Source organism: Sitophilus oryzae, unplaced genomic scaffold (genome assembly GCF_002938485.1).
Source record: "Sitophilus oryzae breed Bouriz unplaced genomic scaffold, Soryzae_2.0 scaffold_864_pilon_pilon, whole genome shotgun sequence".
Lineage (NCBI taxonomy): Eukaryota > Metazoa > Arthropoda > Insecta > Coleoptera > Curculionidae > Sitophilus > Sitophilus oryzae.
In genome coordinates, this window is record NW_022147488.1 from 37539 (window position 1) to 60232 (window position 22694).

A 22694-nucleotide genomic window follows, 5' to 3' on the forward strand; every position below is an offset into this window, starting at 1 on the left:
GTAGATAAAAGAAAATAATCTGTTCTAAATTTTTTTTTTTTTAATTTAGAAAGTGATACCAAAAAGCCAAATTATTTAGATTTTAGTATCTTTCTAAATTAAAATGAAGCTTTCCTATCTGTTAATTATACGAAGGAAAACAAAATGTTGATATTTTGGTAAAAGTTTGAAACACCCTGTTGAATATGTTAAAACAGTAAGAAATTTGAAAGTCATTTTATCATCTAGATATATCATTTCTCGATAGTTTGTTTTTTGGTTCCTCTTATTAGCTCTATTTTTGTTGGAGATATTCGCTTTTGAAGAAGACACAACATTTTTTTCGTAATTTTTGCATTAAGACCATGCCTCTGCTTTTGGTGCTAGTCAACAGATCTAGTAAGTTCTGATCCCGAAACAGGTCTTCTTGACATAAGATTGGCTTCGTTGTTTAATCCTCTTACGTTCACTTATTGTTTGTTCCTTAGGTACAATTTATTATAAATTTGAAAAGCTGGCAAACAGCGGTTTCTTAGCGATAAACTTACAATAATTCCTGGACGTCGCGCGTCGTGGTCATAATGCAAAAACCACTCAGTATACTCTATGGTATTAAGGTATTTTTGGAACCGGAATTTTATAGCAAATTCACTGAACTAAAGAAATATAATAAAGCATTTCATTTGAGAAACTAAAACTTAAGTGCAAAAATATATTTGGCTCTCACCCTGTATATCTATAAAAATAGTTTTGAAATATGAACTACCATTAAACACATATTTTGTAAAAGGTTTGGAGTGAAAATATCAAATAGAAATCCTGATACAGAGCTTTTTCGGAACACGGAGCCATTTTGTATGTATGCCGTTGTATATGTGTGTTTTGTGTTTATTTAAATACTAAAGTGAAAAATATATCTTATTAACAATACAATGCAAAAAGTTTTATAAAAAATCCTTCACAGTAAATAAATTCCCAGGTTTGTGTTCCATAAGGGCTTAAAGCACTCCACTAATAAAAGCTGTTAATAATTATTCTATAATAAAGTCCACACACATAAAATGTTTTTAATCTTTCAGTGCAGGCCATGCAAATAAATTGTGAAAATGTAATTATTAGTTATCATCTTACTCTGAATCTATCCGTTCAATTAATCTTTGTTGTTCCACCAGCTTGTAATAAATTTTCGTTTGCCAAGCATTGTCGCTCGGCAAAATTATACCGAAAAATTCTTCGTCCATTTCTTCCGTTTCCTCCACTAAGAAATGCTTCACTATCTGAAATGATTGAAAAATTATTATGACATTTATCGTAAGTTATTTAGGTAGATTTTTGTTCGATAGTAGAAAATTTGCCTATAGTACAGCTTTTAGCGGAGATAGCTAGTAAATAAGTTTTAAACATGCAAAGCAATATACTCGAATTGAACATTGAATTTCTCGCTTTATTATTGGAAGAGAGGAAATCGGGGTAAATTAGATTATCTATTTTTAAAAATGAAGTTCAATCGAAATGGGTTTAAACGGTGGTTTAAATTTACTGAACTTTTCTCACATAATGCAGTTGCTGTGAACATACATAAAAAATCTGAATTATCTTTAATAGTCTATTCACGAAATGTATATATATTATACCGGATGCGTCTCAAAAGTGGCTCACACCTATAATTTTTTTTATTTTTTTAGATAAGAACGAGGTTTTGTATGTTAGTATATGATATAAATTATTATAGGATAGATTGACGTATCCAATTATTTTCGGTCACTTCCTGTTTCACCGGAAATGGCTACAACTTTTGATTTTTAAATGACACCCTGGTATTTTTTTACTTCATTTGGTAAAAAACAGGTACAAAATAATATTGAATAGAATGACATAGCATAATATTTCAACTTTTGACATTTCGAATTAAAGAAAATAGCATTTTAAATGTTAATGCCATGGCCTTAAATGTCACGAAAATTTGACTAGAAATACCAAGTGTGCAGTTCCAAATTATTCGTAAAAGAATGCTTTTTCCAAATATGCTAATGAGCCACCCTCGTTCCATTTGAAAAAATTAAGGCATGATTAAAAATGCATTTGTGTAGTATCTTTTAACCGGCTAGGACAAGACACGAAAAACATCATTTCTAAACAGACGATCAAATCTATTTTTCCAAGGCTCCTTGATAAAAAATTAGTGTTTTTATCACAGCCATGAAACAGTAAGTGACCGAAAACAATTGAATACGTCAATCAATCCTAATTTATGTCATATACTAACATACCAAACCTCATTTTTTTATCTTAAAAAATAAAAAAGTTATAGAGGTGAGCCACTTTTAAGACGCACAAATTATTTGTCAACTTAAAAAAGTTTGGTGATAATTTTCTAACTAAATTAAATTAAACATATTAGCGTTGAGATTAAACGATAGCCATTTTATGAAATCTACATACATACCATAGGCAGTAAGGCAAAGACATTGCCCTCTCCAAGAGAAGTGAGATTTACCAATAGCTGTTGCTCACTCGGTAACTCTAAAGGCTGCTCAATATCCGCGTCTTCCGCAATCTGCTCACTATTAACCACCTCCATCTTATTTCAGTTTTTTAAAGATTACTAGAGACTTATGTTTTGTGTATCTGAAACAAAAAGATTATTCCTTTTTCATTACGCTTAATAATAACAAAATAAGAAATGTATTAAAAGCATGATTTGTATATGTTACAGACACAATAGTAGGAATGTGGAAAAAGATGGTATATTACTAGGGTCTACTAAACACGAATAGTAAATAAAATAAATGAATCGATATAATATTAGAATATAGAGATAAGCAAGATATATTCCTAACATTTATTTTCATTGATTTAGGTTAAAAAAATCATTCATTCCAAACGGCATTTTCTTTATTTTTAGATAATTCAGCAATTTATCAAATGCAAGGCAACAACACGTTTTTATTTATTTACTATATAGAGGATAATTTAGGATTTATACCAATACCAAAAACTACATAATTACGTACACAAATATAAGAAACCCGTAGGAAATAAAGGCATAACATTACACTACAGAGACACCATTCTGTTAGTTTATAAACTAGCTAGAAATTTTAGGACAAACATTCATACGATTTTTTAACTTACTTTTATCTGCAGAATATGCTGACGAAGTTTCCGTTTAAATGCTATTTTGCAAAAATAGTCGGTTTCCTTCAAAACAACGCGATTAGTTTGCAAAAGAGCTGGTTAGTTTTAAAACTAATAGTGTCCGTTTTAGCCTTAATATATTAATATATAAAATCTGTCCAATGAGAGGATACATGACGGTCACTGGTGTTGGCTGTTATTTTAACTTAGAGCTGAATTGTAATTTTCATTTTTTAATCATAGTCGGTATAAATAAATATAATTAAATTATTCAAGACAATATCCATTATCAGACATTCTATATGCAAAGACAAATTTATGAAACTTATGCATGTATAAAAACATTAAAAATTGGCGTGTTCTAAAGTATTTTGATTATAAACCCTTATGTAATAAAATTATTAAATAAAAAAAGTGAATCATATCTACACAAGTTATGATACACAGAATATTACTTTCCACTGCTAATTAAATTATTCAATTGCTTTTAAAAACAAAAAATCTCATAAAATTATTATTGCATTTAAAAATAATTCTTATTTTTTATACTTTTTATAAATGTTTATAAACTTAACGTAACTTAATTTACAATTAGATATTATTAAACATGAATCAAAACGGTATTTGAAAATACTGTCAAATTTGAAAGGTCAATATTAAAACATTTATTGAAAGAGAATATAAGTTATATAATATCATTATAGTAAAAATAATATCTATATGTAATAAATATAAAGTATAAAATCTAGTAAAAGCAATAATTACATTTTATCAAAAACGTTTGTATTTCTAAATGGCTTAACTACATTATTATGCTTTATAAAATACTATCAACCCTTAGCAAATACAAAAAAATCGTGTATATGATTAGATTGGGTTTGATGAGGTGGTTTTTAGCCTATTCCACTGATAGCTTTTTATTTAAATTACTATGATTACATTCTTCAGTAGTATCCTTTTCATAAGGGTCTAGTAACTTGTAGACTGAATATAGCTTTTCTCAATAGCTTATCATCTCCTAGTACAAGGAAATTCACATTTTTCAGACTACCTATACAACCTACCTTACCGATCATTATAATAAGATCGATATACACTATCGGACAAAAGTAGAGCAACAAAGTTCATTTTTATTCATGTATGAATAAAAAAAAAATATTAGGTTGTGATTTTCGGCTATGTTTACTAACACACTATCCTTACACTATTACTATAGTACTATTTTAGTACTAGTACTATTTTGGTGTACTTTTAATCAGTTTAAAAATGGTAAATAATATTGATTAAATGGTAAATAAAATTGATAAGAATAGGGGCGACAATAGTAGAGCAACAAATTGTATTCAACAAATTTTATTGTGTCTTATTTCAATAAAAAATATTTAACACATTTAAGAACAATACTAATTGAAAGTCATACATTAGTAATTGATAGAATATCCATTATTATTAATAACTTGCTGACAACGGCGCGGCATTGAAGCAATCAACTTCTGAATGACATTTTCGGAAAGATTTGTCCAAACTTCATTAATTTTATCTATCAAGGATAGTTTATTTGGAAACATTTGGGTACGAATACGACGCTCTACTTCTTCCCAGAGATTTTCGATGGGGTTAAGGTCTGGGATTGTGCTGGCCATTGCAAAACTCGAACGTCATTTTCCCTAAACCACTGTTGAACAACTTGTGAAGAGTGTTTTGGATCGTTGTCCTGTTGGAAAATAAAACGCAGTGGCATTTCCCATTCTGCATAAGGAAGCTAAATATTCTGGTTGATATCCCTATAAACGTATCGCTCCATCGTGTCATTAATAAAGTGTATAGGGTCTATCCCATTCCATGAGAAACAACCCCATAAAAATACACTGCCTTTACCGTGTTTAATTGTAGATGTTACGTATTTAGGATTAAACCTTGTATTGATTGGTCGCCTCACACGTCTCATTCCATCAAAATTGAATATTTTGTAGTGCGTTTCATCACTGAACAGAACTTTTTTCCAGTCATTGACGGTCCAGTTTAAATGCCGACGTGCGAATGCCAACCTTGCTGCTCTATTTCTTTCCGAAACTAACGGCTTTTTGGCTGGACGTCTACTAAATAACTTTGCATCTACTAATCTTCTTTGTACTGTTCGTATACCAGCCGTAATTTCTGGAATTTCGGCAATAATTCTAGGTGCGGACTTCCAAGGATCATTTTGAGCAATTCTTTTGATGCGTCTGTCGGTCATTGTTGTTTTGGCCTTCCCGATTTTGGCAATTTTTCTAAGTGTCCCCTGTTATTATACGATGAAATTATTTTAGATACACTGTACCGGGGTAACACAAACTGTCTTGAAATATTGGCTTGTTTGTTACCTTCCATGAATGCATTCACAACTCTTTGCTTCAAGTCCTTTGAAATTGGAATTCCTCTTGGCATGACTAATCCAGCATAGAAATGTTAAAAAAAAACATAAAATAAACCTCGCAGAATTATTTTGGGCTTTACTTTTGCTAAAACCCTTCTTTGGAATGAATTATTTGAATGTTGCTCTACTTTTGACGCGTTACTATTGAGCATTTAAAACTAAATGTCAAAATAAATTCATTTGTTTTGTTAGTAAAAATTCTTGTTTTCATCGATACTCATAGCCTACTTCGTAGTTTTTAAATTTATTGTATTTGTATACATTATCATGCATGTATAATTAAAAAATCGCGATTTGCAAATATTTATTGAAGTGTTGCTCTACTTTTGTCCGATAGTGTATGTATATGTTATAGGAAATTTCCGATTTCAGGCCATTTTAGTTTGACCTAGGGCATACTAAAGTAAAGTAAAGTAAAGATTTCAGTTAACGTCTCCTTTTTGCTGCCAGGGCTAATCTGGACGGGCCTACTTTGTTTACGCGCGAATCCGGAACTGCGGTCCTCGGCCATATCATGGTCAATGGCCTACCGACTTAGCAAGTGTCTAAATCGACTCTTACTCACGAGATATCCGATCTCATCCGGCCTCGAACCGGCGTGAATGAACAGTGTGTGTGAATAGATTTTACACCTTTGCCTTTTTGGACAACAGCACGATACAAAGTTTCGAACCGGTCACCCGTCCATCCACTAGTATCGCCTTACGTCGCTTAACTTCGGTGTTCTAATGGGAACCGATTCCTACCGTTGTTAGGAATTTTGCAAATTGTTATTTACTAATATGGCCTGATACTTTTTTAGACAGACTAGAATGACCTGTTTTGTATCAGGAAATATCAGGACTTTATAAAAAAAATATCCAGAGGATCACAAGTCTCTATTTTGTAATTTAAATAATAAAATATGACAAGTAAGTATTGAAAATAGGAGATTTTAAATTTCTGTTTTATTTTTTTTTGTTACATTAGAAAATAAATTTCAAGGTAAAATGGTAAAGCAAAGTAAAAACATTTTCCATGAAGCCACTATATGTAAATGAGATCAAAGTCACATATAAATCTCGATATAAACTAAATTTCTACATTTTTAATATTTTTACAAAAAAGAACACAGTTGTTAACGGTAAATATGATTTAAATTAAAGGTACATTTTTTTCATTAAAAGATAGTAACTAAAAAAAGGGTAACTAATCTATTTGTTTTACCAAATTATTTTTTGTGGCATTTTGAATTGCACAGTAATTGATTTTTTAAACAAACAGGCATTTGTAGCATATTACCTTGTCCATTATTGGCATCTAGTATATCCTTAAGGTCCTTAAATTTTGCCCGACGAATTTGTAGTGCAGACCTTAAATAAAGTATTATATTTAGGGAACATCGTCTATTCAAATAAAATTTTGTTTATACAGGGTGCTACAAATTCTAGGTACCTACGAGAATTATCTCGGTAACCGTAACAGATACGAATATGGTTAAATTGGGGCGAAGTTGCGCTTTGGGATGTTCACCAAGATGCCATCAAAAAAGTTTTATATGAAAATCAACTTTATTTTTTCCTGTCGTTACTTTTTAGAAAATCAAAAAACTAATTGCACATTTTCATAGCCACTTCATTAGGGCTATCTTAGTATTTTTAGATTTTCTAATTAGCTGAAAATTTGTGAGATACAGAGGCCAACTTAATTCTTTTAAATGCATTTGACCTTCATTCATAATATAAACTAATTTATAGCCGGATATCACTGTAATAGTCTAAAATCCGGCTGCAAGATTATTAGGCTCATCATATTTTTAACTAACACCCGAGTCAAAACCTAATTTTTATGTATATTTATTAATAGGGGGGACTATGTTTAATTAATAATAATAATAACTGATTTTGGAGATGACATTACGTTCATAAAATTTTTTGATCATTTATATGTCAAATTAAAGTTATTTTTATTCTGTGCATGATATTATAAGGGGGCCTATCAAAAAGTTGCAGGGTATAGGTTTATAGGGTCCCTGCAACAGTCCTTCGGGCATCTGCACTATGCAATCTAAAGTATGTCCTAGCATGTATTTCAAGAAAATATTTTAACTTCTACAGGATGGCTCAAAAAAGTGTTAGTGGATCGGGATGATTTTTTTTTAATGGACATGGTAACATTTTTTGTATTAATGCAAAAAAAAATAAATAACACATTCCTCTAGATGTCAATAAATCAATCTGTATATAAATTCCTGTATTAATCCCTTGACCTAATCGAATTGCTAAAAAATCCAAAAGTTTCTATGATTTATGTAAATATGAGAAAACTGTTCTTCCAAGATTTATATATTTTTATAGTTTCACGAAACCACATTCGATATATTTTCCGAAAGAAAAATAGATAAGCTCTCGCGTGCTTATAAAGATTCCGATCTTTAATAAATTGAATTCATAAGGTCTTTGGCAATTTATCGTTTTTCTAAATATATAGAGCTGATTCCTCGTATTTTTCTTTTATTGTTTGTTATTAAAGTCAGCCAGTGAACTTGAACTGATTCGATTACATAGAATTTATGAGAGCTGGTGGCAAACAATAACGGTTGAACTCAAACTCTATTTAGAGACGTTACAGTGCCTTTATTTCATTTTGTACTTCTTTTAACTGACTGTAACTTTTTGTTTTTGGAAAAAGAATATTCTTTAAGTCAATAATTCCTATCTATTATGGAAAATGATATACGCTGTCAAATATGAAAGTTATTGATATACATTATTTTTTTAAATTGGACACACTATACCGGTGCGTATCAAAAGTCGCTCAACCCCTATAACTTTTTAATTTTTCAGATAAAAAGCGGCATTTAGTATGTTAGTATATGACATAAATTAGGATTGACTGTCGTATTCAATTGTCTTTGGTCACTTCCTGAATCACCGTAAATGACTACAGCTATTGATTTTTTAAATGGCACCCCTCGGTACATTTCTACTTTATTCGATAGAAAAGACACTCTGGGTAGAATGACTATCATATGTCAACTTTGACATTTTAACTTAATAAAAAAGTTGTATTTTAAATTTCAATCTAGAGTGCCATGGTGCCATGTGTTAAAAAACACTAATTTTTATTGAAGGAGCCTTGGAAAAATATATCTGATCATCTAATGTTTTTCGTGTGTTGTCCTAGCCGGTTAAAAGATGCCCAAATCGTATTTTTAATCATACCTCAATTTTTTAAACTAGAACAAAGGTGGCTCATTAGCATATTTGGAAAAAGTATTTTTTTACGAATAATTTGGTACAACACATATGGTATTTCGTTATGAACGGCATGTTACAATTTCAAATAAACCATATGTGAAAATGTCAAAAGTTGACATATAATATGTCATTCTATTCGAAGTGTCATTTCCTATCGAATAAAGTAGAAATATACCGAAGGTGCCATTTAAAAATCAAAAGTTGTAGTCATTTCCGGTGAAACAGGAAGTGCTAAAAATAACTGAATACGTCAACTAATCCTAATTTATGTTTTCGACGCGCAAAAAACACAATTTGCGCTACTATTGCACGAAAATTTTGCAAAAATATCAGAATAAAAATCTCAGGTTATTTTTAAATATGTTGTTTATATTATTGACATATTTTTCCATAATTGAATTAATGTTTTCAATGAAAGTAATCTTTAAATATAATAAAAAACATCTTTTGGTCATAGTGAGCGGCATTATATTCTTAATTTGGATTCAAATTCCAGTTAATCTCTTTTAAAAGATATTCTTTTGAACTAATTTATGAGTTACAATAATTACCCTATGACCTTTACTAAACAGAATTTTTAATTTAGTTGACTAAGCCAATAGCTTACTAAGATATTTTTAATTATGGTTGACTCCAAAAGCTTGAGAAGAATAAAAGTTGGTTTACAATCCGTCGTTGTTTTAAGCAATTCTATTGATTTATTTCAAAATGACATTTAATACCTTAACATGATTGAGTAGCGTAACAATGGACGACGCACGACGGATGCTTATAAACTCACCTTAATGCGCTATATTTTTTTAGCATCATTGCAACTGTCCCCAGCGCTACTAAAGTTCTTTAATTACGACAATGACACATTTACCGATCAACAAAATTCTACGACTGGCCTTTTTTGCGTACAAGGCGAAAATGTATATTTTTTAAATCAGTAGTTTTATACAGGTAGGGACGAAAAGTTATTATTCTTCACACCAGTTAAAAAATGCTTAGGTGGCGCCCCGTACAAGTAGCAGTGATATGACATAGAAATTAATTTTTCCCATGTCAAAGAACACTCCAGACACCAATTTTCATCCAAATATCGACATTAGTTCAGAAATTATTTTGAAAATATCCAAATGAAAATGAAATTTTGACATACTGTATTTACTAAACGAAGCATTTTAGAACATAAATTTATACGAACTTTTTACTTATTTTTATATACAGGGTTGTCTAAAACTTAGAAATTTTCGGTAGCATATTCTGCAGACTAAATTGTAAAGTTCAGAGTAACGTATGTCCCAAAATGCCCTAGTTTGAGATACAGGGTGTAGAAATTTCATTTTTATTTCGATTTTTCCAAATAACTTAAGAAATAACGTCAATATTTAGATGAAAATTTGATTTTCATGTCAATATGACCTCCTACTTGTAGAGGGCGCCACCTACATATGCTTAACCGAGTTTGAAGAGTAATAACTTTTGTTCATAACTATAAAACTAGCTAAGTAAAAATATACATTAACAACTTTTTTCTTACATAAAAGGTCTCTTGTTAAAAATCGCTACGAGTAATGGTTCTCGAGATATTTGAATTGAAATTATCAATACCTGTCATTGGCAAATTAAACATATTGACTAAATAGTTATTAGACTGAAATTTTAAATTTTAAATCTTGTGCCAAAAGTTCAACAGAAACTGTTTTTTCATCATTTTACTGTTTTTTCAAATTAATTTAGAAAAATAGAAATTTATTATTTCAGTCAAATAACTCTATTCAACGTGTGCTTATTTTTGTCAATAATGACATGTATTGACTATTTCCATTTTAAATATCTTGAGAGCGGTTACTGTAGCGATTTTACCAAGAGACATTTTTACGTAAAAAGTCATGGAAATGTATATATTTTTTTAGTCAGTAGTTTTATACAGGTACGGACAAAAAGTTATTACTCTTTAAAAAGTCAAAACGCATGTAGGTGGCGCCCCTACAAATAGGAATCATTTTGACATCAAAATCAAATTTCTCGTGTCACAACACTTTTAGACACCAATTTTCATCCAAATATTGACGTTACTTCAGAAATTATTTAGAAAACCCGAAATAAAAATGAAACTTTTACACCCTGTATCTCCGAAAGTAAGTATTTTAGGACATACATTTATACGAAATTTTTTACTTATTTTTATCTGCAGAATATGCTGCCGAAGTTTCCGGAATACAGTTCGACCAACCCTGTATATACAGAATATGCTGCCGAAGTATTTCCCGAATACAGTTCGACTACCCTGTATATCGAGTAACAATTGTTGAATTTGACATTTAACATCAGTTTAATGTTATATTTTTGTACTTTAAAGTGCTTTACTTATATGCCTTGGCTTTAAATGACCTTACAGGGTTGTTCACCACATATGATACACAATATTAGTATTACAACGATTAGATTTTTACAATTGTAAGTTTTAGTTCGTTGAAGACTGCGCAGAGCTACAATTTAAAAATAATTTTAGTCAAGATACAGTGTCCCAATAGTAAAAAATATTATAGTTGTGTTTTTTTAAATGGAACACCCTGTATATTATTCTATTTTAGATTCTACCACTAAAGTTGTAATTTGATTACAGTTTATCGTACTTAAACCTTGTTGTTCTTAAATATTTTCAATTTTTGAAAGTGCAGTAAAAAATTTAAGGCTTTATCAAGGGGTATTAAAGGTTTTAAAATACTAAATATTTACTGAAGATTATTTATTAATCAGATATTATGTTGCAATAATAAAAATTGTACTACCTTATCCAGAGTGTTCAAAAATTATATTAAATAATTACTATGAAGCGGCAATAACTTCTTTAATTTAAAATGGAACACCTTGTATATTTTATATGAATCAGATGCACAATTTAATTGTCTATCAAATTGTATTATACCATTTTTTACCTATGTCTTCAAGTTTTCGTAGAAAATGCATTTTGTTATTATTTAGACCTACTATACAGGTGGTAAAATAATAATATTGTAAGCCCATTTGTTTACAAAAAGAAAATTATTTAAATCTTTTGTAAAAGAGTATACTAATTATTACTAATTATTAATATACTCCGCCTATGATTTCCGCCTAACAATTAGTTAATTACATACTTAATTGTTTTAATCACTAAATTATTCTAAATAAATGTGGATTTGACTCAAAAATCAATACAATAATAAGTTATGTAAATGAACGTCTCTGTTGTTCTAAATAAGCTTTCTGTCAAAAAATAAAATAAAATTTGTGGGTGTTACCCTGTGTTTTTTACCACACTGGCTAATACACATACAAAATTCAGGTTTTAGTACTTGGAGCAATTATTGTTAATCAACGTAAACAATCAATTAATGTAGTTTAAATACTGGGATCATATTAATTGGTGCTATTTAACAAATTTTTAAACAGTTTTTCTTATTTTTTAATGAAATAAGCGAATTATATCGACCATATTAGTATCTGCTACTTTTTGAAAATTTGTTACATTTTTTAAAAATCATCTAAAATGTCAATATTCCATGGGTACCTTATATTGATAAATGAGGTCTAAATTATAAGAAAATGCTACTTCTACAAAAAACTTGAAGAGATAAGTAAAAAATGGTATAATACAATTTGATAGACAATTAAATTGTGCATCTGATTCTTTTTAAAATATACAGGATGTTCCATTTAAATTAAACAAGTTATTGCCGTTTAAAGCTAGTAATTATTTAATATAAATTTTTAGACACTCCTGTATAAGGTAGTATTTTGTTTATTATTGCAACACAAAATCTGACCAATAAATAAATTTCAGTAATTATTTAGTATTAATTAATTATTATTATTAGTAGTAATTATTTAGTATTAATTAAAAAAACTTCAACACCCTTGGAGAAATGAAGCCTTAAAATTTTACTGCAATTTCATAAAATTAAAATATTTCAAAAACGGTAAGGTTTAAGTGTGATATACCTTAATCAAATTTACCTTTATTTTAATCGTAGAATCTAAAAATATAATAATATATAGGGTGTTCCATTTAAAAAATAGAACTATAATATTTTGAACTTATTTGGGACACTCTGTATCTTGTAAAAATATTTTCAAATTGTAACTCTAATAGTCCTTCAACAAACCCAAAATTTACAATTTGTAAAAATCTAATCGTTTAGCTACAATACTCCGTGTCGTATGTGGTGAACAACCCTGTGTTGTGTGACGTTCAAACAAAAATTATTCATTTGAATTAAATCAGACTCTATTTTTACTTGTCCCATCTTATTCTTTAATTCTCTAATTATCAGTGCTTCGCATGATGCAAAAAACTATAGCTGCCTTTCAAGAAATATGTATATCACATTAGGCTTGTATTTTATACCTGACTTTACATTAGCAAGTAGAGTGCTTATTTAACAATGCAAATTGCTAAATTCTCCTATAATAAATTTTAGAAATAGAATTTCGCCTCTTGTTATTGCTGTAATTTGCATAATTATTTCCGGAATTCTGTCAGTTGATATAGGGAAATTTATTTGCATGAGAAATACCAATTTTGATTTAGTAATCCTATAAAGAAATTCTCCATTGAAGCTAATATTGATGTAAGTAAACTATTTATTAAAATTATTATGTAATCATTAATTTTTAGAGTAATAGTTGAGAAAATTTTTATTATTATTCGATTGATGAAGAAAAATCTTATGCCGCAACCGCACATGCGGCATTTAGCGAACTCCGAGCGCTCGTAATCGGACTTCGCCTTCCCATCCACACATGCGGGCTCTGATAGCAACAATATAGAGACGAGCGCTCGTTCTCGTCGCCGATCAAGTCGCCGAACTCCGACTTCCCCATCTATACACATAGGAAATCGGCGAAGCCCCGATCGGAGATCGCCAAATGCCGCATGTGCGGTTGCGGCATTATATTATCATTATTTTGGCGAGTAATTTAATATTCTAGTTTAAATTGTGTATTTTGTCAATAATGCCATTTTGTATTAAATGTGATATTTAAACTATAATATTAAATTAGTCGTCAAAATATCTAGTGTGGAATATTTTACTTTATTAATCGTGTAAAACTTCTGAAGTAACCCAAAATGGCAATCCTCCAACATCCAAGAGACTCATCCAAGACACTCGAAAAAGTTTCTTAGAAATTACGACTGAGAAAAAAAACAAAGATTTAATAAGAACAATCTTCGAGTTGTCACGGGGTCTCTAAGAGGACACTGTCTCCTCAACGAACACCTCAGTAGATTGAAGCTGAGAAACAACGGCGAATGCAGATTCTGTGGGGAAAATGGTGCAACACTAACACCTTAGTTTTTACACTACCAATTTTAACAGTGCGCTGAGACAACAATCGTTCGTGCAATAAACTTTGGTACGGCTGATGGAGAGCTGGCCTCTGTGAAGCCGTCTCAGTTACTGGCTTTTATGAAAGCCCTGAGACTATATGAAAAGTTATAACTCGTTATAACACAAGAAAGGAAAACACACAATAAATCTGTAAGATTGCCCCCTCTTAAATTTTCTACATCTTACAAAGCTTCTGAACTATTATTCTATAAATTAATGATCAACATAACAATTTTAATAAATAGTTTACATAAACATAAATTATCTTTAAATCTACCTAATCATACTGAACCTAGCGGACCAGAATGACATATGATTCTAGAATAGCAGTATCTCAATCAAAGTAAGTATTAATGTCGAAATTTTAAGTATGTTTCTAGGCCAGAAATGGGCTTGGCGCTGCAATATAAAAGTTTTACCATTCACTAAACGTTCACTAAGCCACTGTGAGTTCATCATAAATGAAAAACCTCTAGCGAGGGGAAGGGGGTCAGAGAAACTGTCTATTGTAGTTTATCTTAATAAGGTAAGAAACAGTGGAGTGGACTAATAAATTCTGTTTGACAGAATTTTAATACTCAACTTGGCGAACCATAGCATATCTGTGATCAAATAAGTGTAATAATTTTTAACTTTTTGTTTGTGGCTGTATTTTATCAAAGGCAACGGCCCAGCCACGTCGAAACACCGGTTCCCATTAGAACACCGAAGTTAAGCAACGTAAGGCGATATTAGTGAATGGACGGGTGACCGGTTCGAAACTCGCATCTGTATCGTGCTCTTGTCCAAAAAAGGCAAAAGTGTAAAATCTATTCTTTGAGATTTCAGACTGAAATTCTGGAGTAAAAACTTCCAATCAAATCTAGACGGCAAAAATTAAAATGGCGCCTGACCTTGCCAGAGGCCTCGTGAGTTGACACATGGCTGACGCACAGACAAAGGAGAGGACGCCGACGTGCACAAAAATGTTCCGTAACTGAAATTGCCAGAAATCATATGAGAATATTTCAGATTTTTGTCTAGGACAGTCTAGAAGGCCACGCTTTCTGCCTGGGTAGGACATCGCCAGAACTGTTTCCAATTATCCGGTTTACTGTCACCCACCTGGATATAAGGCAATTTTAAAAAATTTTAAAAAAAAAAAAAAAAAAAAAAAAAAAAAAAAAAAAAAAAAAAAAATAATCGTATTTTTTTCCTTAATCTTTTTATTATTATTTTTCATAATATAGCAGCAAAAAGGAGACATTAACTTACAGCACTTTTTTATTAATCAATGAGTTTTTACTTCTGAAGGATTTGGAAGGTAATTATGGATGGTTTTTAGTAATTATTTTTATTGTTTTAGGTCTAAAAATGCAGCTTTAAATAACAGACACGCTTATTTCTTACTGGTAGATAACGGAACCGTTGGAAAATATGGAGCCGAAATAATTCTTAGGAGAAGGTTAGAAAAACACATATCGAAGCAACGTTTATATCCTTGTAAGTATCTTGTTATCAATGCAACATAGAAGAATGATTATCTTAAGGAGATATCTGAACGACAATCACGATAACAGATACAGTTTATTCAACGTCAAGATACACCAAACGTATACAAAAACAAACTTATACAACTACAATCTACCCATTCCTAGATATAGATCTCTCCTATCCTTTTTATTTCTCACTATTTTATGCTGTATTTAACCACCATTAGTTGCCACTTCCCCGATGTCGTCCATCCAACGTTTTTGTGGACGTTCTACACTTTTTTTAATTTGTCTTGGCCTCCACATTGCTTTTCTATGCGCACATCTGTCTTTCAGGCAGTTATTTGAGTAAGTGTCTATAGAAGCACCTATTCAACAACTTTATTACACGTTATGTCTCTGGCGGGATCTCATTTCTCTCTGTAGTGAAGTATTGAATTCAACATTCAAAGCAGTAAAAATAAAAAAAACAGGGAATAACTGAAAAAAGTTAACTCACAGCAATCAAAACTCATATGTGCAACTTCGTGTCGACGGACGGGATAAACACTTTTAATAATCATTATTTTTTGTTTAATTAATAACGGAATTTGGGTATTTTTATTTTTTCCTTCTACTATAGACTATATACATATCGTTACGGGTTCCGTGGGTCCACTAATTTAAACTCACGATAAAATACATAACGATTTATTATCTCACTTTATACACACAATTTATACTAATTATAATACACAATTTATGCAACTACTATTACTCTAACTTTTCTGGCACCTACGCCAATTAATTCACAATTTAAAACGCGGTATTATCCATAGATAAAAGAAAATAATCTACTATTAAGAATAGATATGAAACTTAATAGTAAAATTTTGGATCAAAGCGCCCCTCCGTGTTTATATTTGAATTCAAAGGATTTATTTTTAAAGTTACACTGATATAATAGTACATCAGAGTAACTTTAATAAAACATAAGAATATATATATTTTACAATTTATTTTTTTATTTATTTTACAGAGTTTCATGTAAATGATCGTAAGTCGACTGGCTGTCTAATGAATAGACCGAGATTTATAGATTTTAAAGCGAACGAAAAAAAAATCAAACAACGAATACATACCATATATTTTTCTTTTATTTAAGATACATACCTTATCGTCTTTTGGAAACACGTACATTTTTGCAGTTTTGTTAGTTTCTTTGCAAGATACAACACAACAAGAAAACACCATTTTTACAGTTAATAAATAATAAAACTATTTCTGACTATGATATTTAAAGTTTAGATAGATAGAAAATTATAAACAAACGAATATTTGCAAACGCAGGCTCAAATTCAATAAAAATCAAAATTTTTCCTGCGAAAATCAGGCTTTTTTCACTGAAAAGGTATTTTTTGATTTATCAGCAGTCATTGTCAAGTTGACAATATACAGGGTGTTTTCGTGTTTTCGAATTAGTCTAAAAAAATTATGGTGTGATTCCTCATGTGTTCTAAAAACAAATTTTTATATAACTATTGGGTCTAAAGTACTTCCTTTCTGATCTACAGGGTGTTAAAAATTAAAAAAAATCGATTTTTTTGCTTAACATAAATGGTACATCACTGCTTTTTTAAAGAAAATATATTTTTTTCTTGACTGGCCATCCTTTTTCAACAAAATTGATCTTTTGAGTTTTTCTTGTTCATCAAACGGTTGTCGAGAAAAAAATAAATATACTTATTAAGAGCCCGCCTTAATTCATTTTCTAACGATTTTTTATTTTTTAGATTAATTAGGAAACACCCTGTATATGCATATCACAGACAACCAAATAAACTAGTAACCTCTAAAAATTATTTTTCCTACCACCAGCGACATACCGTGTTTTTAGTGTGTACTAAATTATTTTATCAAAATTTCACCATATAAGTTTCCAGGCAATGGTATTATCAAACTTCAAACTGTCAAAACTGCCGATCGCGCGCCTTTTATATAGCTGTGGATATTCCGGAAAGTTCTAAAATCATCGGTAACTTTCTGCCATCTACCAGTAAAATCTATTGCTTGAGTCGCTTACTTATCGACTTGATTAAGAGATGGCGCCCCGACAAAAATATCTCAGATTTCTCGGCAATGTAGACAACCAGCAATACACGTTTTAGTTACTCACTTCTCCGACAGATGGCGCCACATACAACTTGACAATATATTACCGTTGACGCTCATGGCCTTATGAATTTCTTTGCTTTGATGCATCTTGGCGTTGAATTTACTGCAGCTTCTTGTTAAGTTTCTACTCGAGAAAATGGTCAGATGTCTTTAACGAACTATAATTATTTTTGTTTCAGTTACTCAAAGCCCAATCCCAATTGTGTGTTTAGTAATTGAGGGCGGTACTAATACTATTAGGGCAGTACTAGAGTACGTGACCGACGATCCGCCAGTGCCTGTGGTAGTGTGCGATGGTTCAGGTCGGGCGGCGGATTTGATAGCTTTTATGTGCAAGTAAGGAATCCGAACCAATAAGAGAGGTGCTTGCCAACATTAACATTATATTTATTTTTTAACGCTACAATCGATTCTTAAGGATTGAAAATGTCAGAAGTATTTCCACTAAATATTTTAAGCCTTAACAAATTAAATGAGGCCAATTAATACAAAATAAGTTAATTAACATTGGATCGTGTTATTTTTAGCGACTTCCTACCACTGTAAATTTATTCATGAAGTTCTAATGGAACTGTTTAACTTACTTGGTCAAACATAAATTTAAATGACAAATATATACATATATTCAGAAATATGAGCTCCCGTATTATATGAAATTTAAAAGGGTACATTATTGTTTCGTTTAATTAGAAATAATACTTTAAATAAAGTAACTGCGTATCATAGTCTGGAAAATTATGCTCGAAATCTTTAAAACGTTTGGAATATAAAGTAGGAAATATCTAATTTGGATCTCGAAGGTTTCTTTATTCCTGTTTTTTTTTTATTATTATCTATGCTGGCATATGCGAGTTGTACTTGTGTTTATTTTTTACTTTTTTATTTTTATTTAATTTTTATTTTATTTAACCGTAATGTAATGAATCAACCTCGGAATCAACTCTCACGATTCTTTGAATGAACAAGGCGTAGAAATGAACGAGTCGCATTGTGATTCGATTCAATTCCTACGATTTTTTTAAGGCTCGATGGTTTAAATTTTATGTTTATGGTTCCGTGCTGGCCACGATTCACTTGAATGAACCGTATTGTAAGCGATGAATCGAATCTCACGATTCATTTATAATCCCAAGTAGCATCTATCTGACTTCAAACTAAATCTGACCTGAAGCGACGTCAAACTTTGTGCAAATTTAGGTCGGGTGCTGGTGATACGACTGCTGACGTCGCTTTCCTATTGAAAGTGACGTCGTTGGATCTGAGTCGGTAAATCCAACGATCTGTCGACGTACTAAATAACAACGTACCATTTTTATTAATTTCCCAACGTCGTTCCAACGTTGGCTTGCACGACGTACCTATACTTGAACTAGCCCGACGTCTACCCGTTGTCCGAATAGGATACGTCTCACTGATAATCCCTAAAGTAACGTCCAATTATCTTTTGTTTTATTTTATGTTCATATTTTTAACCTAATTTACGTATCTCTATTTACGTCCGTAACTACAACCCATTAAGTAGCATTTGCGGCCTAATAAACATCATGAACATAACCTAATAAAAAGTTTTTGTAAACAAACTTAATTTTTTTTTTATTATGCCTAAAAAAACACTAAAAAGGCATTTAGACATTCATCTACATTTTACAGAAAGAGGTCGAGGCTTTTGCAAAATAATAATAGTAGTAGTGATGTCTTCCCTCCGCCCACGAATGCTTTTTATCCGGAAGAGATGCTGCATTACACTGGTGCATCTTAATTTCATTTTTTAGCTTAGGAAACCAGCAGACCCCATCCTCCTCCCACATGTGAGGTACTGGTTTCAATTCTTTTAAATTTTGTATATACTATCTTAAAAAAGTGGCTGCTCATTGTTTTAAAGAGAAAACAAAAACTAAAATATAGTTGCACAAATCCACAAATCACTGATACGCAAAGTGAGGTAACGTGGCGTACGTTGGAGTTATATACGTCATAATACGATTGCCGGTCGTCCGGTTTGATGACTTCGGTCATGTGAGACGACCATAGACAAACAGAAAAATTAAAAGACTGCCAGAAGACATACGACGCAGGCAATGTTCGTAGTTCATATTAAGTCGGACACAGAAATCCGCCATTCTTAACAGGTATCCGATTGTCAGCCATTTTAAAATCGTTTTTTTTTTAAATTTATATTCACATTTCGATATCTAGTAGAATAATATTGATAAGGTTGAGTTTGGGGAACCACAGTACAGTTTTATGATTAAACCAGCTAGAAAATAAAAAATATTTTGCGAGTTACTTTTTTATAGATATTTTATTTCATAAATCTACCTACTTTTGAAGGCGCTCGTTGTTTTCCGGAGTATTTTAATCAGATATATGAAAAGTGACTTCCGTTGACAAAACTGATATCTGGATTAATGATTCAGAATTATTATAATATGAAATTAGATAGGCACTTATAGTTCTATTCGAGGAGTGAATATGAATCCATTTGTAATTAGGTAGTTTGGTTAGGTTTTTATGTATTCTTGGTAGCGAATATGAAACCAAACGTAATGTAAGTGCTTAGCGACGAATTTTAAGTGACTAAAATCCAACGTAATATGACGTTGGTAATTGGTAGAATTACATTCCCTATTAGGTCAGATACCGACGTCGAGGCGACCCGAATCTGTATTCCCCATTTAGGTGCAAATAAGGGTCGTCAGGCGGTCGAACCGACGTTGGTACCCGACGTCTGGTTTATTGAACGCGACGTATACCCGACGTTAGATAACGTCCAAATGCTACTTGGGATACTCGTTCAAATGAATGACTCGTTCAATCTTTGCCCACCTTTACTAGGGTTGATAGCGTGCGTTACGTGACGTGTAGTTTCTTTGTGTTTTTTGAAAAACATTTTCCATATTTTAATAAATAAATATACAGGGTGTCCCAGGCTGAGCGTGCATTGGAAGTTTCTAGAGAACCACAATATCTAGATCGGAGATTTTTTGCACATCATTGTTTTACAACGAGATCTATCGATTAAAAATATTTTCAATATGGCGGCACTTCCGGAAATACCGGAAGTTGACAACAACTTTCTTATTTTAAATGGGTGCCCCCATTTTTTGTTACATACTTAAATTCTCTGTAAAATTCTATAAATATTGATGTTAAACACTCTATACCTAACATTTTCCGTTTTTGAGAAAAAAAATATTTAAAATTTTTTACGAAAAAAACTACCTGTCAAAAAAATTTTTATAACCTAAAAGTCAAATTTAGTGATTACTACAGCCACTGTGACATAAAGAGAAGACATGTGGCTATCTATTTCAAAAATTAAATTGTTCAAATGTCATATAATAATGGCAGGAATTAAAAAATTATCATAAATCCATTTGAAAAAAAAAATTCAAATGGAAACCCACTTTTTTTATTTCACTAATGAAAACGATTTTCAATTCGTCTTCAATTCAAATAAATCGTTTTTTAATTATTTAAGATTTAATTTGAAAACAGATTTTTCTTGATTTTATCTAGCTTCCTTTGACATTAACGTTACATCACTAACGTCACTTAACGTTAAGTCATAGGCTACTGGTTAAAGTCAAGAAAAATATACGCTTTAAAACTAAATCTTAAATAACTTAAAAACGATTTATTTTAGGTACAGGAACATGTACCAAAAAGTAACGTCATTAGTCAAAAAGTAACGAATTGAAAAACCTTTTCATTAGTGAAATAAAAAAGTGGGTTTCCATTTGAAAAAAATGATTTATGATCATTTTTTAATCGCTCAATTCTATGACAGCTGCGGCCATTATTATATGACATTCGAACAATTTAATTTTTGAAATAGATGGCCACATGTTTTCTCTTTATGGCACAATGGCTGTGGTAATCACTAAAGTTGACGTTTAGGCTATACACATATTTTTGACAGGCACTTTTTTTCGTTCAAAAATTTGTAATATTTTTTTTTCTTAAAAACGGTCAGTGTTAGATGTAGAGTGTTTAATATCAGAATTCATGAAATTTTACAGAGAATTTAAGTATGTAATAGAAAATGAGGGAACTCATTTAAACTAAGAAAGTTGCTGTCAACTTCCGGTATTTCCGGATGTGCCGCCATATTGAAAATATTTTTAATCGATAGATCTCGTTGTGAACCTATGTTGTGCAAAAAATCTCCGAACTAGATGTTGTAGTTCTTTTAAAACTTCTAATGCACGCTCAACCTGGGACACCCTGTATATAACCTATAGAGATTTATTTGGGTTTTTATTTTTTTTTTCAACATACACTATGAGTGCATGGTGAATTTTGACATTTGCCGCTGTATGTTAGAAATTCTGATGTTTGACCAATATTTCGGACATACGTCGAGCAGCTTGATGAATGTTGACATTTACTATACATTTACCGGAGTATCTTGTCATTCACTGGATTTCGGATTTTCACGGTAACATATCTATTGTTGGCAAGCACCTTTAATGCAATTCTCTTCCATATATAAGTCGGGTTTATTCTGATAAGATGATCCACCATCATTAATTTGAATAAACCCTCGACCAAATCCACGCTCATTTAGGATTTGTGGCGATTGTTTTCTAGGTACGAGTGTTCCATGCTGAAAACGATGAAGGAGTATATAATAGCCACAATCCAGAGGGCCTTTGAAGTGGCCGCCGAGCTGGCCGACGGCCTGTTTAGCGAGCTGATGATGTGCGTCGAAAATAAACACCTGGTACGTGTATCCAAATAAAATTATCTATATAATAGAGTTAATTAGACTGCGATAGAGTCATCGGGTAGTTTTATTAGATTGTATATGATAGTGATGGCGAACCTTTTGAGCTCAGTGTGTCAAAATGTTGAAAAATCGAAACATAATTTTCGTGGCGTGTCACACAAAAGTAAAGACTAAAAAAAAAGATAGAGTTCTGTTGTTTCT

At 31.2% G+C, this 22694-nt stretch overlaps 1 protein-coding gene across 1 annotated transcript in view; it reads left to right on the top strand.

Annotated features, from left to right (window-relative positions):
* The window catches only part of LOC115890402 (transient receptor potential cation channel trpm-like), a 134586-nt gene that overhangs the window by 21411 nt on the left and 90481 nt on the right, over positions 1–22694 (top strand). Inside the window, exons 3-5 of the mRNA XM_030910630.1 lie at positions 15481–15617; positions 17941–18097; positions 22355–22487. Of these exons, the coding sequence (XP_030766490.1) occupies positions 15481–15617; positions 17941–18097; positions 22355–22487 (427 nt within the window). The remainder of the gene's footprint in view (positions 1–15480; positions 15618–17940; positions 18098–22354; positions 22488–22694) is intronic.